General features: G+C 40.3%; 1 protein-coding gene across 5 annotated transcripts in view; it reads left to right on the top strand.

Annotated features, from left to right (window-relative positions):
- Nucleotides 1–21057, top strand: part of Jarid2 (jumonji and AT-rich interaction domain containing 2) — a 187485-nt gene that overhangs the window by 130459 nt on the left and 35969 nt on the right. For all 5 annotated transcript variants that reach the window (XM_085831134.1, XM_085831133.1, XM_085831132.1 and 2 more), the window contains 2 exons: nucleotides 10178–10347; nucleotides 20080–20256. In XM_085831134.1, coding sequence (XP_085687260.1) covers nucleotides 10178–10347; nucleotides 20080–20256 — 347 coding nt within the window. The remainder of the gene's footprint in view (nucleotides 1–10177; nucleotides 10348–20079; nucleotides 20257–21057) is intronic.

Genomic DNA, 21057 nt, shown 5'->3' with positions numbered 1-21057 from the left:
GTCAATCAGGGACTTTGCAGAGTAGAGACTCATGCCATCATTCCACAGTTAATTGCTCAGCATTCCTGCCTATTTTGGTTTTCTCTCCACCTGCTCCATCTTTGTTAGTACTTGCAGGTTTCTCTCCCTCAACTTCCTGGGAGATAATTTCCCTTCTCAGACACACCTTGCTTTGCACATTATGGTTTGGAACGTTGCAAAACAGGATTCTCCCATCCTATGCTTTTCATCTTCATTGTAGTAGTTTATTCCAGTTTGGGGTGGTTGGTGGATTAGGGAAGACAAGAGCTAAGGAGCAGTTGATTATGTGCTTCGAGGACTTTTTGAAAAGTTTCCCTTCCTAGTTTTGAAGGACTTGCTAACACTGCTTAAGTCTGGGATGAGAGATGCCTTCCTTTTCTAGTTGAGAGTAAATAAGCCAATCTGAATGACTGGGCCTGGAATATAGAGATGGAATATTGTGATCAGTGTGCCTGAGCTGACCCCTCCCATGCACTAAAGCCCCTCAGTTTGTTGTAATAGTTTCATTTGATTTTTGCTGTCTGACCTTAAAGGGTGGGCATATATACAAATCTTAAACCTTTGTAAGCATTGACAGTTAAATTTTGGCCATCCTCAAAAGGGAAGGTGAATTTTACACCTTCACTATATGTTGCCTCTATTTCCAAATATTGCCATTTCTTTGGGCTTTTATTTAAATTCTTATGCCACTGACTTCTTCTAGAACTGCTGTGCCAGCTGCAAGTGGCAGTGGCTTCTTACTGGAGATTCTGGGTCTGCTGTATGTGGGGGCGTTCCTTTTTCGGGGAGCATGTTCCATTTTTAGTGGATGAATGTTTGGTGCTCTGGCGTGTTGAGGAGGCTCACTTGTGTGTGAGCTGTGGCAGATTTAATTGCAGTCACATTTTTCCTCTTGACAATCATCACAGGATTGTACTATTTTACAAGAGATGGTGTGTGAATGGTAAGTAATCTTAGATATGGAAGCTGCAGAATAGAAAACAGCATTTACTTGGTGACTGTTTGGTACTTTTTTTTTTTTTTTGTTTTGTTTTTTCGAGACAGGGTTTCTCTGTATAGCTCTGGCTGTCCTGGAACTCACTTTGTAGACCAGGCTGGCCTCGAACTCAGAAATCCACCTGCCTCTGCCTCCCAAGTGCTGGGATTAAAGGCGTGCGCCACCACCGCCCGGCTCTGTTTGGTACTTTGTACCTAGATGTTTTGGTGTTTGGAACTTGGTCCTTAGAAAATTACAAGGCTATTAAATTATTTCTGTCAAAGCCCCCAAATAAATTCTTTGGGTTATTCATGAAAGAAATATTTATTGGTATTAAGCAGCGTAGCGCCCCCTTCCTTTTCTGGTGGTATCTGTGTATCAAAGAACAGTCCCGTGCATTTTAGCTGTAGGCTATATTTTTGATATCCAAAAAGGCCCATAGAGATGGATCAGCAGTTAAGAGCACTAAATGTTTTTCCAGTGTGCCCCGCCCCCACAGGGCAGCTGACAACTGTAACTTCAGGTCTAGGGCATCTAATAAGATTTTTTTTTTTTTTTTTGGCCTTTGTGGGCACTGTATCCATGTGTACACAGGTATGAATGTTTGCACATTAAAAAAAAAAGTATTATGAGATTCTCTCTATTTTCAATATTAGTTGAGTTATAATGGAATTGGTGGGATTAGAAGGTATTTCTATGTTCACTTTGTCCTGCTTTGTGCAGTTTTTAGGCTATTTTTTCCTATCCAATGTTAATGAACATTCTGAAAATTGGCAAGTGGCAGGGCATGTTATAATTCAAAATTCCTTTTCAGAGAAGTCGATTGCCATCTGTTGGTGGTTTGTGTCCACCACACTTCATTTTCAGTAGGTAATGAAAATGTCTGGTGTGTGTTTTCTGTTCATTCATATATATATATATATATATCAGCTAGTTTTCTTTCTTTCTTTCTTTCTTTCTTTCTTTCTTTCTTTCTTTCTTTCTTTCTTTCTTTCTTTCTTTCTTTCTTATTTTATGTATGTAAGTACACTGTAACTGTCTTCAGACACACCAGAAGAGGGCATCCCAGATCCCATTAGAAATGATTGTGAGCCACCATGTGGTTGCTGGGAATTGAACTCAGGACCTCTGGAAGAGCAGCTGGTGCTCTTAACCACTGAGCCATCTCTCCAGCCCAGCAGATTTCTTTTAACGTAAAATGAGAGGAAGATGATGAAGTGTTGGCCTGCTCTGCTTACTGTGGGAATGTATTGTGAATAGCATCTCCTTCTTTTTCTTTGGAGGCATTAAGTGAAACTGCCAGGATGCTGTTGGGTGACACAGTTTCCTGCACCTTTAAAAAAAAAAAAACAACAACAAACAAAACAAACTATTGATCCATTCCAGCTCTTTAGAATCGCACCCATTAAACCACTGCATCTTGAGTATTTGTGAGGGACACTTCAGTATGATTGACTTTTATATTCAGGCTATTGACAGAGACGAGTGAATGAATTGAATCATGTGGTAGATTATAGACTCTTCATATGTCCGTGGTCCCCCCCCCCCCCCCAACACACACACACACATTTCCGATTCACAAGGTCATTCATTCCTTTTCCTTCCCAGCGCCTCTCTTTGCCAGGGGATTTTTGGCAGCTTGCAGTTGGGTTTTGAGTAACCTGAAATTGAAAATCTTGCTAGTCTCCCCCCCCCCCCCCAAATGATATTTTTAAGACTACATTGGCAATCTCACCTCCAAGTGTGAACATTATAACTGGCACAGCTAAGGTTTTAAAACAGTGTGCTTTGGATTATTTGCTAACAACCTTGTACCATACCATAGTACGGTAAGAGTTTCTTTAGGCAGCTCCTGTTCAGAATGGACTCTTCCCTTTGTTGGTAATTTTGAATCTCAATTTATTCCCTTTTCTCTTAAGATTTTGGGACAATCCCTGATGAAGAGGCTCCACGCATTGACTTGTGGTAGGACATGCATAGCTTTGCCTAGGGGGTGCACAGAGACTGACACCCAGGGCATACAGCACTGTGACTGACCACTAAAGCTGTCCCCTTATACTAATTCTGTCCCCCTTGGACCTGATTGCTTCCTAGAACACCAAAAAATAATGTCAAAAACATTTTCCTGATTGTGATCTGTGATTCCGGATGGCTTGTTTTTTGTTTTTTGTTTTTTGTTTTTGTTTTTGTGTTGCTTTTTGTTGTTGTTCTTTCGGGTTTTTTGTTTTGTTTTGTTTTGTGTGTGTTTTTTTGTTTGTTTGTTTGTTTTTTTAATTTCCTGATTTGATACAAGATTTATTACTGTTCTCGTCCCTTCATCACCTAGCCTGAGAGTTTGTATGCCAGCAAATGTTTATTTTGAAGCTGTCCTGGCTTTTATATATTTCGTTCTAACTTTGGACTTTCTCTTAATTTTTTTCTAAGGACAGTTAAAGGTTCTTTCCTGTCTTGTGTATTTATAAAACATGGTTAAAGTTATGTTCTTGACGAGGCTGGGTGTTATATATAGAATAACTAATTTCTTATTGGGAAATATTCAGTATTAACCGGAGTTGATATTATCACCATTGTTTAAAAACTCTTAAGGATTTTGATTTCCTTCTTAAAAATTGGATTGTTTTCTGACTTCTCAGTTTCCTGAATTGGTTTGCTATCTCTATTTTTACACTAAATGTCTCCCTTTTTTTTTTTTTTTTTTTTTTTTTTTTTTTTTTTTTTTTTTAGCCTGTTCCCTGGCACAGTTAGAAAACATACCTTTATCTTGAGCCAATAGTTTCCTACTGGGCACTGGGAAAAGATCAGTCTTTTCTCAGCTAGCACTTGTTAGCTGAGGAGTCCCCGTAGGGATGCCGGGGTCACCTGCCCGTCATGCTTAGAGATAGAATCTAATCTTTACCAGGTTTTTATTTTTTTTTTTTTAATTAATGTGTTTTGAGACAGGGTCTTTGACATACAGTAGCATGGGCTACTGTGAAGCTGACAGTCCTGCTTCAGCTCCTGACTTTGAGAAAATCAAGGCCCGCACTGGTAAAAATGAGCTTAGTTGAGGCACAGCCCAGTTCCTGGTACCTGCTGATCCAAGCTAAACCTTTTGGGAGGCGATTTTCCCAGGCAAATCTGGCTATAACAAACTTAAAACTCTAAATAGCTCTTATGTTATTTAATTAAGTCAAGGAGTACAAATATTTAATATTCTGTGTCTTTTTCATAAACTATGTAATCTGTTGATATGTAAAGCCCATCCTCCCCCTAAAAGGAAAATGTCTATCAATCAGTATAGCTGGACAGCAAAAGACTTCTGTGTAGCAAAACCTTCTCAAGTGGCCATCGTCTGCCATTGTTGGGCTCTCATGCAGTTTAAGCAGAAGATGGGGTTATGCTTACAGGAGTATCATCTGTGTCTAGTGTTCTTGTTACACAGTGTGGGTGACCTGGTATTTGCTGGCTTCTGAGTTTACTACGGATGTATTTATATTCTCTTCACCATGCAGGGCATTTATAGCTAGCCTGTGTGTTTTGCCTGCCACTGCACTTGCATTTGAATTTGATGGGCAGCTTGCCCTGGTAGATGGTATCTCCTGCCCCCAAACCTAGTGCACACACATGAGCACACTCTGTTTCTTTGAGCAGCTGCCAGGTTTCTAGTGTGTGTGTGTATGTCTAGGGGTAGAATAGAGTGGGTAATTATTTTGGGGATGGAAACACAGATTTTTTTTTTTTTTTTCCTGTTTGAATAGGCCTTTCAGCAAGTTGGCAAAGTGTCAGGGCCAGCTACCACACTGCCACAAAGCGTGGAGGCCCACTGGTCATTCTGCATCTGCCAGAAGCAGTTTCTTATTTTTGAACAAACAGATCATCTCCTCCTATTTCTTACCCTTTGATTGGGATATCATCTAAATAAATGGATTTACTAGCTTACAAGTTTAATGTTGGGGGAATTGAATTAATAAAACGTTTTGGTATGTCCATCTAACAAGGTACTGGCTATGCATGGTGTCTCTCCCCTTGTTATGTGTGCACACTGTTTTTGATTTGGAGACTATATTAGAAATTTTTGTCAGCAGTGACATTCAGTCAACCTAGGAGTTGCTATTATGCTATTGCCCTAGAAATACACACAATACACAAGACGCATACACACAAGAGTAAGGTGGTTATAATGCATTATAGATGGCTGAGGAAACCTAGAAATGGGACTCTGATTCTTGTGTCAGGCTTCTTAATGGAAAACAGACCTGGAAACTTTCATATCCATCTTTGAGAAAAAGGGGAAAGGACGGGGAGGAGGTAAGGAATGTGTATGGACCCTTTGGGTTCACCCAAGAACTTTATGCATGAGATGTTTGTTTTTGTAAAAGTGTTAATTGTGTTTGTATACACTCAGTGATTTTTAAAAAGAATTTGTGGTATGTATTGGGTGTATGTGCTCATGTGGGTATGTGAATGTGTGCTCATATATATATGGAGCCCAAAGGTCTATTAAGGTGCCAGTCTTTGCTTTACTGTTTGAGACAGCATCTCATAGAACTTGGATCTTATTGATTGAGTTAGGCTGGCTGACAGTCAGCCCCTAGGATTCTTATGTCTCTGCCTTCTGGTGCTGGGATTCCAGGTTGGAGTCCTAGTTCTCAATGCAACTATTTACATGGATTTGTTGGCTCAGCCTCAGGGAAGACCTCATGCTTGTGCAGCAAACTCTGACTGAGCATCCCCCTACCCTCCTTACATTGTTTTTATCGGTCTTGCCCACCCTGGGTCTTCTTTCTGCTAGGGCTTGGATTGCTATTCTTGCAACTGTCTGCCTTCTAAATAAATAAATAAATAAGTGTTGTGGACCCATGGCAGCAGTGTGCTATTCTCCTGATTCTTGAAGATATTTTGGAAGTCTTTTATGCTGGTTTGTCTTTCAGTAAGCCATAAAGATGAATCTGCAATAAAGTCCTAAGTAGGACAGTAGAAGGGGTTGAGGGGTTGACCATGGTGGTGAACTGCTGCTTTTCAGGGTGTGTGAATATCTGAGGTGACTTGAGATACAAACCAGGCAATTTCTATTAAAAGTTAACATGCTTCTCACTTCTCTGTTAAAAGACAAACAAACAAACAGCTTTGGAATGTTATCTGCACTTAACTCACCTGGCTTTACTCTTTTGTCTTCTCTATTTTTTCTATACCACCTAGGGCATTGTATACACAAGTTGCTAACTTTGAGCATTTGTTCCAAATACCAGATTGAAATACTAGCTTGGATCTCTACTTTTGGGAGCTGTTCACTGTATTTTATTCATAAATATAAACAGTCATGCACCTTTCTATACAAGTAACCTTTATAAACAAGTAACTAGGATGTTTTTAAGATATTTTAAACAACCCCTCTTCCTAGTTTTTTTAAGTAACATGTTGTTCTCTTTATATTTCTAAATCATAGGTAAGTTATGTTCATACATTTCTCCTACTGGCTTATATTCATGAAATTTTGTCACTTTATATTGGCTTATGAGATCTAGAATGACGGCATCTTACTGAAAAATTAGCTTTACTATTTCTGTTGTTGGTTTTAGGGCTTTCCTGGCCTGTGCCCTGTTCTCAGTTTTTTTTTTCCTTTAATACTTTAATACTGGGGAGTGGTCCTTTGGCCTTACCCTTGCTAGGCAAGCATTCTACCACTGAGCTATATCTTCTGCCCACTGTTTCTGTGGGATATTCATTCCTGTTGCTTCTCCTAAATTTCAGAACCACCACTGCAGTATGACTGTGAAGCACGCTTAGGCCAACAGTATTTTGTTGTAAAGCATTTTTGCACTGATAGTGAAGTAAGAGGTGCTGCTTCTTTTCTTTAGGAAATGAATGCTAGGCAGTTGTTGGAGGGGTTGATTCCAGCACCCGTACATGCATTCTGGGTAACATCCTCTGCAAGGCTATACCGGTCTTCCGTTCCACCAGCCCTGGGTTCTCAGATTTTCCCCCCGGAATGTTTGTTATAGGACAACATTCTGCAGCTCCTCACCTGCCTTTGAGTCATCCACTCACTTGTGACTATGCTTACTTCAAGGCTTTGGCTCCATATGCCCCTCTTTAGACAAAGGCCACTGTGCACCTGGTAAGTGTTGCCCGAGGACAAGGCACCCCGGCACTCTGAGTTCCTGCTCTTACCAGTGCTCTCAAAGTCTTCACAGATGGCCACTAGAGCTTGTCTTCTCTTCCACGGGCCTTATTATTCCTTGGTGCCTTATTTTATTTAGATAATACCTTGGTTTTCATAGGCTTTATGAAAGTGTCCTGAGGAACATTTTAGTCTTTTCTTTGAATAGTTGTGGAGGTTGAGATTGTGACTTGGTTTTCGACCATTGCTGCCATCTGCTTTTGTGTTTACTTGGTTTTCATTATGACTGATAGTTGTGGACTATTTTTTATTTTTTTTTTAAAGATTTATTTATTTATTATATGTAAGTACACTGTAGCTGTCTTCAGACACACCAGAAGAGGGAGTCAGATCTTGTTACGGATGGTTGTGAGCCACCATGTGGTTGCTGGGATTTGAACTAAGGACCTTTGGAAGAGCAGTCGGGTGCTCTTACCTGCTGAGCCATCTCACCAGCCCGTGGACTATTTTTTAAAGCAGGAAGCACTTAGTAGTTTACTCACACGCTGGCAGCATTTCTGTATACTCTCCATAGGATTCTCTGGGACTCCCGATCTCTTTATTATGTAGTAAGAATCAAATCACCAGCAAAAAGCTGGCACCATCTCTTTCAGAACTTGACTCCAAATTTCTTAGAAAGGTGAAATGTTAGTTGGAAAAGCAGGGCAGCTCTATATGGTCGTGCTGCGTCTAGAGACACAACAATGTGCTTTTACATAAGATGGTTTCTTGAATTTAGTCGTCCCTAGTATGTGGCTTCTGCCAGGTGCAAACATGGAAAGAGCCATGAGTAACATAAAGCACTTTGGCCACATCTTTTGAAGTTTGTACTTAAACAAATAATGTTAAAAAGGTGTAAATACCCATTTGAAGAGGACAGAAATATTGAAATTAAAATGTAAAAATGAAACAGAAACATCCCGAAATTAGTTTAAGCAGCAGCACATGTCTGTTACCATACTTCAGGGTCACTTATGATGGCTTCTTTCTCCCCCTCTGCCCCCAGTTACAAGACAACTAGTTGGTTGCAAAGAAGCACTTTGTTTCTATGACAGATACTGGTATTGTCGAATTTCCCCATTTCTGGAACATTTAAGGATTAGATTTGTAGTAATCCTGTGTCATTGTCAAACTTCCACATTTTTGGGAGAACCTTTCCAAGCTTTAACTTAGTTAATTAATTTAGTGTTGATGGGTATACATTTGGGTGCCAATGACATTGGGTCTGTTTTGGAGGCCAGAGGAATCCTCCAGGAATCCTGCTCTGTCCCTCTCTGGCTTTCTCATTCTTTTGAGGTAGGTCTTTAACTAAATCTGAAGCTAGGCCACCATCCAGCTTGCACCAGTGATTTCTGGTCTCCACTTGTAACAAGGTAGGCACACTTGACTCTACACCTGAGCTCGACCATTCCTTGTGAGCCCCACTTCAGTGTCATTTGTCCAGTTAGCTCTTGAAGTCACATTGCTTCCTTTTAATCTAGTCAGTAGTTAGAAAGAGTGCTTGAGATGGGTAATTGATAAGGGAAGAAGAAGGGAAATTAAAATAAAAGTGAGAGGCTCTTCTTCTTCTTTTTTTTGTTTGTTTGTTTTTCCAGACAGGGTTTCTCTGTGTCCTGGTTGTCCTGGAACTCACTCTGTAGACCAGGCTGGCCTTGAACTCAGAGATCCGCCTGCCTGTGCCTCCCAAGTGCTGGGATTAAAGGGATTAAAGGATTTTTTTTTTTTTTAATACAAATAAGGCAGGAAGCTCAAGCATAATGTTGGAACTTGGAAGATTTAAGAAGATGTAATTTATTTTACAGATGTAAAATAGACTAATGTGTGTGCTAGATTGTTTGTTTAAAATGTCACTGCGAGCCGGGCGTGGTGGCGCACGCCTTTAATCCCAGCACTCGGGAGGCAGAGGCAGGCGGATTTCTGAGTTCGAGGCCAGCCTGGTCTACAAAGTGAGTTCCAGGACAGCCAGGGCTATACAGAGAAACCCTGTCTCGAAAAACCAAAAAAAAAAAAAAAAAAAAAAAAAAAAAAAAATGTCACTGCTTTGAGCATACTGTTTACATAACATTGGTTCCCAGCACTCTTGCAAAGGAAACTTGTGCTTTACTGGGGCACAGTTGGTACAGTTACCAGTGCCTCACAGTGTCTGATCACAGTGTGTGATGCTGACAGGCGACTCTCTAGACTTAGTGCTCTGTATAATGAAACTGCTTGGTGGAGATTTGCTCCTGCTCTAAGATGTATTTCTTTAGTGTGCATCTAGCAGATGTAGACGCTAATTTAAAGAAAGACGAACATAGCTAAGATTGTTCTCATTCTGATGGTTTACATATATCTGCTTTTTGGTGGTTTGTTTTGTTTTTGTTTTTAAATTTCAGGATTTCATTTTTTTTTTTTAAAGAATTTATTTAGTGTGTATAATAGAACAGAGGACAGTTTTCTGAGTTCTGGGGATTAGACTTGGCAATAAGCATGTTTTCCCATTATGTCATCTCTCCTGTTCCTACTGCTCTCTCACGGTAACTCTGAAACTGAACTACATTCCCCAGCCTATGACTGAATTCAGGATGTTCGAAGTGGGTCATTAGTTCCACTTTTGGAGGTAGAAGACAGATAAAGGTGAAGTCGGTGTCAGCAAACAATAAGGGAAGGAACTTGTGAAACATAGGATGCTGTTTAGTATGAGAGCCACTGATCCCTGTAGGTTCATACATTTTTCTTGTTGTTTTTTGAGCCACAGTCTGTGGAGTCCAAGAGCATTGAACTGATCTTCCCACTTCCCCACTGATTTTTCATTTGCTACACACATTCATACTAAACACATACCTTATATCTACATAGAAAACAATAGTCCCTTAGGTGGATTTATTGCTCCATGTAATGCAGGCTGTGGTTTATGAGAGAGACATAGAGCTTTACTTGGTAAGAGTTTGTTTGAAAGATTGTCAGTTTGTTCTTCCTGTATCATGGTTTTACTGCTGCATGTGGTCCTGTATTCTCCAGTCTCTGCTTAATTTAGTTTTACATTTCTTTTGTTGTTATAGGCCCAGGCTGCAAGCACAAAGGAAGTTTGCTCAATCTCAGCCGAATAGTCCCAGCACAACTCCAGTGAAGATAGTGGAGCCTTTGCTACCCCCGCCAGCTACTCAAATTTCTGACCTCTCTAAAAGGAAGCCTAAGACAGAAGACTTTCTTACCTTTCTCTGCCTTCGAGGTAAGCTTGAAGGACACATGGCACCACTGTGTTCTCACATCTCGTTGTTTGATTTGTAGCCAGGGTTTTCTTGGCTTTTTTTGGTTTGTTTTTTAAAGAAAGTGCCCCACTATATAGGGCATACTAGACTCTGTGTATATGAAGATGGATTCAAAATAGAGATCTGCCTGCTTCCACCTTCTGAGTGTTTTATGAAAATAATGCACCACCACTGTTGCTGCTTCTGCGAATTTTTTTACTTACTTAAAATACTCATTGTTCATGTGTCTGCCACATAGACTTCACTTTACTTTGGTGTTTGTGCAGTCAGAAGAAGGCATTGTATCCCCAGAGACTAGAGTTACAGATGGTTGTAAGCCATTGTGTTGGGTGCTAGGACTTGAACCCAGGTCAAGGATCATCTGCAAGAGTAGCTAGGGTTCCTAAATTTGGAGACATTTCTTGTTTGGTTGGTTTTTTCAAAACAGATTTTCTCCATGTGGCTTGGCTATCCTCAATCTCAGGTCTGCCTCTGTCTCTAGAGTGCTGCGAGTACAGGCCTCCACCACCACCACCTGGCCACTGTCTGTAATTTTGAAAAAGAGTCTTATTATGTTCCAGGATGACCTGGAACACATGATGGTATCCAGACCTCCCTCAAAGTCTCAGAAATCTCCTTCCCATCTACCCTGAATTCTGGTATTATATGTATGTGATACCATAGCCACCTAGGAAAGTTACTTTGACATCATGGGATTCAGTTATGTGAATCTTAAGAATTTTTTTTTAAGGACTGTCTCAGTGACAATAAGCATAGCAGAACCTGTGTATATGTGCCATGTGTTTTTATACTTTGTTTTAAAAATCCTCTTTCCTCTATTCTCCCTGGTTGGTCAGGGTTACACAATAAAGTTAAGCTGGATAAAATTACCAAGCAGACATTTGAGACAAGAGAGACCCATCTCTCTTATAGGCAGTCACCTTTGCTGGAAAGCTTTAGGTGAGATTTGGTCCAGTGAATGTATTTCTCCACTCAAAGAGCCAGACAACAAAACCAGCTCTGCTTTGTCTTAGCTGGCATACACACCCTCTGGGTTCTCACTAGACTCCTTTCCTACTTATTTCTCTTACAGGTTAGATCTGAGCTATTAAAACTGGGAGTCACCTTAGTTTTCAAAATCTTAGTTTAGAGCCTGTATAGGTCTAAAGAGTGCAACTGGAGGATGCATGCTGTTCCTCGACTCAGTGGAGGGAAGCATCATTAAAACAAGAAGTGGAAACTGAATTCTGAAACGTATGGGTTGTGTGGATGGTTTCTATAATGTGATCCTTTAATGCACCATTAAAGTGTTATTCTCATTTCTTATTCTCGTTGACTGCAAAGTACTTATTTACATTTCTCACTGAATTTTTCACTAAGCAAAACTGTGTGCCCATAGACTTAAAATTTCTTTAAAACAGTAATGTGTTTAATTTTGTGGTAGTTATGGAATTTGTCTAATTGAGTTTTGCTGTTATAAACAGCTGTGAGATCTGTAACATTTTTTAGGCAGTCTTAACATTTTTAGTTTGGAAACCTTTTATTGTTTTTAGTCCTTCTTTCTTGCCTGCCTGCCTACCTGCCTGCCTGCCTTCCACCCTGCATGTCTGTCTGTATGTCTTATTAAATATGCGTGTTCATGCGCAGCTACTCAAAGAATAGAAAGAGAGATTATTAGGCTCTCTAAAAATGGAGATATACAGGTAGTGTGAGCTGAGGGTGCTGGGAAGCAGACTGCCTGGGAGAGCAGGAAGTCCGGAGCTCCCAGCATGGTGAGCTCAGTTTTAAAATAGGAAAGACTGCAATAAATAAAAGACATGCAAGGCATATTTTTGGCCAAAGTCTTGAGTTGTTTATGTAGGCTTCAGGTATTACCCTTAATAGTTTGGAATATTGGAGAGACTTAACTGATTGTGCCATGGGAAAGGCAAAGATTAGAGTTCATTAAACCTTGTTTATTTTACCTATCAGTGATGACATGAGAGCCAAAGACGATAAGCTCTCTTGAGAACCCCCTTAGGGGTTTCTCAACCCCTAAGATTTCTCACCAAGTCCTTGTTTCTGGAGATCCTATCAATTAGGGATTCTGTAGTTAATGTAAATACCATATAGTCATTTCTCTTGGAAAGCTTTAGATATTTAAAATGGTCCAGTCTCAAGACACTGACTGTCAGCCAAACTAACAAGACTTGTTTCTCTCCTATACTTAATGCCATATCCTAGAACTTAACCTCTTACGGAAGTGGAGTGGAATGAACAATTGGAGCAGGACCTGAAATGTTCGCCTGCTGTGCATTTATCTTTAAATAGCTGCTGTGAAGGGGCGCACATGTTTTTTGCCAGAGGCATAATTAGTATCTTCCAAGGGTGCACGTGGGGAAGAGAGCCTGTATGTGTACTGTGAGGAGCAACTCAGTATCATTGCTGCCTTTGCTGTCACCAATCTCATTATTCTTAATGAGTTCTGTCTTCCTCTCTTTGTTCTGACTATAATTATTAAGAGATTTAAAAGAGCTTAATGCAGTGGAGCAATTGTGGGTTAAATGATTCTCTTATTTACATTTTCTGTTTATGGGGCACTGCAAACCATGAGGGATTCTGGAAGGAGACTCATGAACCATACATAGCACACAGTTCATTCTTAGGACCATGGCTGTCAGAGTGCAGCCTCCTAGCTCTCCCGAGTGAAGAATGTCCTTGGAGGTATGGAGGGCGGTTCCCAGTACATACTCTGATACAGCCATCGTGAAGGCAAGTTGTCTTCTTTGGGGATGACTGCCTTATTTCCCCTGTCTTCTGTCACTCCATTGCTGGCTAACTTTGCCAACATTTATTGAACTTTCTACAGTAGACAGTAGAGAACAGATTAACATGGGAAAGCTGTTGGGTAAAAGAGGATATGGTAAAAGGTGTACAGTCTTGTCAGGGTAGGGCTATATGGAATAACTGCAGAAAGGGAAGGCATAGCTAAGCTGGCTCTTGCCAGGCATCAGAGACCTTTGCTGGAAGGTCCTGAGACTGGGGAGGAATTCTGCAGAAATCTCTGTCAAGGTACAGGTTGTGGGTGAATCAGGGCTGGTTATTTGGAAGGCCAGTTGTTAAGGTGAATAAATTAGGATTCGAACAGGTCTCTAGGTTGTGGGTGAATTAGGAAGATGGTCCTGCCAGTGAGTACTTCAGAAACATGATTGAAGCTTTAGGACACCATGTTTAGGCCTCTGGAATAAAGCCGTCCCTGGATTGTTACTGACTTACGGCCCTTTCATCTTGTTTGTTCATGTATAAAGTGGATGTTCTGGTTTCTGTAGTCACAGTTGGTGGGGTTAAATTAGAGATCATGGGTGTAAGATGTATCACAGTGACAGCCTGAGAGGTAGCTATCTAAGCATAGATATATTTGCTGGTTTTACCTTGATTTTACAGAAGTGGCAGAAAGGACAGGATTAGATTGGTGATCAGTCAGAGAAGTCTGAAAAGCATTCTCAGATACACTGTTTAGGTAATGGGAGGAAGGCAACCAGTGGCACCAGCAGACAATACCTGCTGTCCCTGCCTGGAAGGATTACATTCTTCGTTGTACCACTGGCCTTGAATATTGAGAAGGAAAGTTGGAACCGGGCAGTCTGGCATGATTTAGCAGTCGCCATAATGAGAGGGAATTATCTGCAGGAAAGTAATTAATCTCCAGTTGCAAGGAACATTGAGGTTGCTACTAGTGAAGCATCCTGAGCAAAATGGGAATAGTCTTTAGGGAAGAAGACAAGCTGTCTTAGAGGGAGGGCTCCATGAGTTTGCCGTCACTTTTATGACTTCCATCTTAGTTTCTAAGCATAGAGACTATCAAAGTCGGTTTTAACCTTTGCTGGCTTCGTTGGCCATCCTGCCTCCCACTGCTTTCTGCAAGTCACTCAGGTCTGATGTTCTGTGTTCACTTAGCGTCTTAGTTCTGCTGATGCAGTAATTTATTTGCGAGCATAGTTTCTTTGCTGGTAATGAAGGAATCAGAACCACTGGAATTCTTGATCTTAGAAGAATGATTCCTTTTATAATTGCCTTGTGACCTTGGCGCTTGATGTTTGGTCCAGCTTAGGGCCAGCTTGCCTCAGACCTTGTCTGCTTTGCAGGAAGTTCAAGTCATTCTCCCTGCCAGGGGGCTGGCCTGGCTTCATTGGTACATCTCAGAATACTTTCCTATACCTCAGTGACTAGAGAAGCTTGTAGTGTTTCTTGGGCCTTCTGGAACTCATTCAGGTACATGGGGGCAGGGAATGGGATGGTGCTAGCATTGCTGTTGTGTTGGTCAGGAGCTTTATTGGTGCATATATAGATTTTATCTTAATGAGTTTTTCTGAAGCCTCTTATGCCTGTGCCTTGTAGGCAACTAACTGTTTAATGTCTGTGGGAGTCTGAAAAGGCTTTGCATAAATCATAAATTCATGTTCAGACTTGATGGTAATTGGAAGTTGGAAAATCTAACTTTACTTATTTTCACTTCTCAGCTTGTGCTAATCATCTTATGGCTAGGAACTACTCAGGCTGAACACTGTTATAGCTATTGTGTGGTGTTGGTTGTCTATTCAGTTAGCATTAAAAGACCACAGACTTGTGGGATTTGACTGTGTGTGTGTGTGTGTGTGTGTGTGTGTCTGCCTGCCTGCCTGCCTGCCTGCCTGTCTGTCTGTCTGTCTGTGTGCATACGTGCCTGCATACATGCTCTCACACACTTGGTGGTTGAACTTTTTGTTGTTGTATGTACCAGAAGGAAATCGGTTTTGGAGATGAGACAAGGCTTTTAAGGTTCCTGTTATGAGGCATGTTCTATTGTGATTTTTGTGTCTCTGTGTGAATCTACCTGTACAGAGGCTATTGGGTAAAAGGACTAGTATTCAGTCTATGTGCTGTGAGGGGAATTGTGCTGAATCTCTTTATCTTTCAAGACATGGAAATAGAACCCAGGCATCACACAAGGGATTTATATATTACAATTATGATAGATAGCTCCTGATGAAGATGCATTTAGGGTAGTGCCCAAGAGGTACCTTTCGTCCAAAAGTTGTCTCACATGCCGTTTTCCTCAAAAGTCTTACACAGGGTTATAAGTTCTATAGCAGTCTTTTCTAACCACAGATTTCATATTTTCAAACTCACCTAGAACCTGGCCCATCTACCATTTATATTCTTTGGGAAGAAGTTTTGTTTTTGTTTTTCTTCTTAAAAAGTTACATCCATTTAATTGGGGGTAACAGTTGCTCCCAAGGCAAGGTCAGAAAACAGCTTGTGTGATTTGAGCCTTGCTTTCTATCATTGGGGGTCCTTCCTGTCAAATTCAAGCAGTAAGTATGTTAATTCACTGAGCCATTTCACTAGCCTGAATTGGCAAATTTTATAACTTAGGAGTTGTTTTGAAGACTCATTATTAACACCATACAAGCAGTAGCCTAATGTAATTCTGTTGTGAGTTGTTTAGAGTGCCATTACATACATTGCCATACACTGTTTGGTCATAACAGCAGTTTTGGCTAAATATAATACTCACACCCTGTAACCAGCTTCCAGAACTAGGGCTCCTTCCTTAAGCTCTGAATGCCATGGAGACCATCTTCACGGCTAGCATGCCCATGATTGACAGGCTTCTCATTAAGGGTGGGGTTTCTTTTGGATAAAGGCCTCCCCGCATATACCTGGCTATGTCTCATTTCCATCTGAGTATCTTTTAAATTTAAATTACAGTTTTGTTTTTTAAGTCATTGCTGCAAAATGGAGAGGAATCATCTAGAATATAAGCATGGATGATGGCACTTGGAAGCTCTGCATGGGCATCTGCAGATGGGTGACTGTGGAGAAAGAAAGACCAGGGATGGAACAGTGCTATTTGCCGTATCTTCTTTTCAAGGACCTTTAGCATTGTGGGTTTCAATGTCGAAGTAAAAATAGAAGCATGTGGATCAGAGTGGCATGCACATCATTGGATTAGATTCATGGAAGCCTTTCTGTAGTTACTGTTGCTTATTTTTATAGCTTCTGGTTTTATGGAGACAACCCAACTCCTTGGGCACTGCCACTTAATTGGGTCACCTAAACGACTGTACTGAGAAAGCCTTTTTCTAAAACAGAGGAAAAAAACAAAAGCAAAGAAAGGCTCTTCTAAGAGCAGAGCGCTCGGTCTATTTGCTAGTGTTTAAGAATTGAATGATGAGGGAGGGCAGAGAAAAAGCCATAAAGAAATCCAGCCCAAATTAGAAAATGCAAGCTTTTGGGTTAAAATAATTTTTGTTGAGGTTCTAACATGCCACAGTTTGATTTTTGTCCAGATGAAAACATTTGGTTTGTATTTCAGTAAATATTGTGGAGACGTTGCCAGCGAATTGTAGAAAGTAATGAAATTCAACTTTGGCAAAGCACGGATGCATCCTGTTTCCCCGTTTCTCCTGTCTGGTCCAAAGCTTTAAAACAAACAAACCAACTTTGATAATGCAAGTGAATAATCAGGAGAGAAATCCGTGCTTGTTGTAATTTTAATAGATTACTATTTATAGTCATTGAATATGAATCACTTCCTTGATCCAGAGAAGTAACTACTCTCCTCCCTATACACCCCGTCCTCCGAGACACTCCCCTTCATTGATTATTTCAGATACACGGTTGTGAAGGAGAGCACAGATAATTCTCAGTGGTAAATTAGCACCTCTCACTAGCTAATGCACTAAAAAGGGCATTGTTTGTATCATAACAAGAAGATGCCATTTTGAGAATGGCTTGTCTTATGCCTGTCTTGTTCCCAGTGTCATGGCTGGAGCTTTGCAATGGGGCTTGAGTCCTGCCGTGGAGGAATAATAACAACAACAATGACAATGATAATGATGATGATGATAACAACCACCACCACCACCAGAACTGTGTTTTTCTTGGTTGGGAATTGCCTTTCTTTCAGATTTGCCTATTATTGGTGTGTGTGTGTGTGTGTGTGTGTGTCTGTCTGTCTGTCTGTCTGTCTGTCTGTCTGTCTATCTCTCTCTCTCTCTTTTTTTTTTTAAAGTGCCTGGATACTTTTACAAAATGTTTAAAATGATACCTCTTTTATACTGAAGAATGAGAAATGATTTCCCTCAGCAGCAGTGGTATAGATTCATGCCTGCATTGAACATTTGAAATTCTTTTTCCTCAATTCCTCCTCTAAATTGCTTCCCTGTAAGTCAGAGCAACAGGCTTGTAGGAAAGGAGTATTTCTCTGAACCACATGTCTTTTAGCTCTTTTTGGTTATTTTAGGTTATTCACTATTTTCTGGATCATAGAATGGAGTTTTGGCAGCATATTGATTTCTCTTTTTTTGTCTACTTACAAGGTTGTTAACTTGTAAATGAACAGGGCAGCCAGATTCATGGATAGATTTTTCATAGTTACAGAGGTGGAATATGCATCACAGTTTTTCTTATACCTATGTCACTCTGACAGGGAAGTTAGTGACATACAAATTCAAGGCCAGCCCATAATGAAGAGGTCTCTGTGTGCTTTCTGTATGCTATGCTAGTCGTTCCTGAGTGTCCCTTCTCCGAAACAAGTGATAGGTTGGCTTGGAGTTTTAGTACTATCCTGAAAGGCAGACTATTATATCCAACATATGGGGACCATTGTGGTAATTGAAAGGGTCTTTGGCAGAGGGGGAATGGGTTCTAGACTAATGCTTGGACTGAGGGTGTCTTCTCACTGCTAGTGGTGATGAATTGAAATCCACAGCTGGAAGTCAAGTTACTGAGCTTCAAATATTGCCAAAAGACTGTGTATGACTCACACCAGTGAAAATGTGGCTCTCTTTCTCTCTTTCTCTCTCTCTTTTTCTCTTTCTCTCTTTCTCTTTCTCTTTCTCTTTCTCTTTCTCTTTCTCTTTCTCTTTCTCTTTCTCTTTCTCTTTCTCTCTCTCTCTCTCTCTCTCTCTCTCTCTCTGTCTTTCTCTTTCTCTTTCTCTTTCTCTTTCTCTTTCTCTTTCTCTTTCTCTCTCTCTCTCTCTCTCTCTCTCTCTCTCTCTCTTTCTCTTTCTCTTTCTCTTTCTCTTTCTCTTTCTCTTTCTCTTTGGTTTTTCAAGACAGGGTTTCTCTGTGTAGCCCTGGCTGTCCTGGAACTCATTCTGTAGATCAACTCAGAAATTCTCCTGCTTCTGCCTCCCAAGTGCTGGGATTAAAGGCGTGTGCTACCACTGCCTCTATTATGTTTTTAGTCTCACTTTCTTGACAAATGATTCTTCAAAACCAATATCTAATTTCAGAATTTTCCTCCAGTCAAGAACCTGATTCTAAATGGTATTAATCAAAGGTGCAAAAATAAACCAGAAATAGTTTTGTGAGACCACGTGCAATTCTTCCCTGGGGTCTTTGTAGCCTGTAATACCTCTGGTATTAGGTTGAAAAATTAAATCATTTTATACTTGTTATTCCAGTGTTGATTCAGATAACTTAATTGGACTGCTGTTGTCCTCTCTCCCACACTTCCCCTCCCTTCTCCCGGGAAAGTGGGGGGACAAGTTTCATGTAGCCTATGCTTACCCATGATGCTTCTCCTGCCTCCAGCTCTTGGGACTTTGACAATTGATTTTACTGGGACTGATTTCAAACAAAGAAAAGAGAAAAGTGATGTATCCAGTTATTCTCTCTGTTTTTCAAGCTAGAAAAGGAAGTTTTGTTATTTAGGAGCAGTTTATGTCTGGGCACCATGTGAGTGCCTGGTGCCCTTGGAGTACATAAGAGGCAATCACATCCTTTAGAGCTGGAGTTGGGATACACAGTGTATTTACTGGAATAGAGCAGCTGATGCTCTTAGCTGTTGAGCTGTCTCTCCAGTCCTGGCAGGATGTTTAAGATTTCCTTTTGTGATATTCCTCCAAAAGTTATCTGTGCTGGTACTTGGTGGTGTATAATGGGGAAAGAATACAAGGTTGTTATCTCTGCATTTTTAAAAAATAGCTTCTGGTTCTAGAATATATACCAATTTGTTGATTGTAACTCCCTCAGGATTGGCTATGTTTCATAAGGGAAAAATATTGGAAGTGTCCTTCCTTTATTTTCAGTATGAAGAAGGCAACATTTGAGAAGAGAGGCTAGAGTGTAAAAGTGTGGGTTGTTCTTTGCATAAATTGCTTAACTATCTCTCTAGCCCAAGGAATTTATTTAAATAATATATCCTACTATAACTTCAGAGTGGTTTGTAAATACTTGAGGTGTTGGGGGGGGTGAGGAATTCTATACTTGGCTTTTATAATAAGATAATAGAGTGGCCTTTTAAAAAAACAATTCAGTTCCTTCTTCCCCATCAGTAATTTTTTTTTCTCTCTTATTTCCAAAGTTTTAAGTTAAATGCAGAGTAAATCTCCAACACTATGGTTGGATGTTTTCATTTTACTCACATTGAGTTATCCATTCCTTGCTGTTGTTTATGGTCTGTTTCTCCACAGAAATATTACAGATAAGATTCTCAAATCTTTATCTCCTCCTGGGGGAGTTTTGCTTGAAATTACTAATACAAATGGGGTCATATTTTGTGGGGGTAATATTTGAAAATAAATTAGAAGTGGTATCATCTAATAGTGGTAATTAGCTTTGTTTTGTGGGATCAGCATGCAGTTAGGGTCCTATCTTTGTAAGCCTCTCCTTTGCATTACTCCTCCTGGAAGGGGTGAATGTCAAGATTGGTTTTGATGAACTACATATGTTAAACCCATCAGGTTCTCCTGCGCTGCCCAACAGTATGGTATATTTTGGAAGCTCTCAGGATGAGGAGGATGTCGAAGAGGAAGATGATGAGACAGAAGATGTCAAAGCAACCACCAACAATGCTTCATCTTCGTGCCAGTCAACCCCCAGGAAAGGAAAAACCCATAAGCATGTACACAACGGGCATGGTAGGTTCATCATTGAGGCGTTGTAAGGGGCAGTGGGAGCCAGGCTTTGCGTGAGAGCTGAGAAACAATTTGAAGAGTTTCAGCCAGATTTCTTCAGAATAATTCAAGTTCTAGACTCTTATGTACAAAGAACTTAGTAGTTCAGCCCAAAAGTATTCTAGATGAAAATGAAGATGGTCTATGTGGAAATGATTATAAATGTTGTAGGAACTACAGATGACAAAAGAGGAAACTTGAATAATGACGATTAAGATCACTTTTGTGATCAGGTTTCTCTATGTGGCCCAGTCAGTCCCAGAACTCACTCTGTAGACCAGATTGGCCTTGAACGCCAAGATTTCCCTGCCTCTGCCTAGTACTAACTTGGTAAATATATATATATATATATATATATACACATACATACATACATTATGTGCATGTATGTAATTCAGAGAAATATGTATACATAAATATACCGCAGTTTAGTTAGGGATATGCATCAAACACAAAGGGGCATCAAAATTTAAAGGTTGATGGGATAAAAGTGCGTTAACCTGTAGCTATAGTCTTCAGGTTAAAATTTTTATTATTATATCACACATGAATGTAGGAAAACTATGGAATCAGAGCTCCCTACTTTTGTGTGTGTGTTCTGTTGAGTGAACCCAGCCTATCAGGCTTGTATCATGAGATACCATGTGTTTTTATCCACCCATTGTCTATGACCCATCATGGAAACTTAGGATTGAGAGAGCTGCCTTTTAGTTGCCATTCAAGTTCAAATGCATAGATGAATTGTGAGGGGTAGAGTTGGTGCAA

Source organism: Mus caroli, unplaced genomic scaffold, assembly GCF_978045245.1.
Source record: "Mus caroli unplaced genomic scaffold, Mus_caroli_1 scaffold_15, whole genome shotgun sequence".
In the NCBI taxonomy this organism is placed as follows: domain Eukaryota; kingdom Metazoa; phylum Chordata; class Mammalia; order Rodentia; family Muridae; genus Mus; species Mus caroli.
The sequence above is the reverse complement of the archived record's forward strand: the minus strand, read 5'-3'. Positions and strand labels throughout refer to the sequence as shown.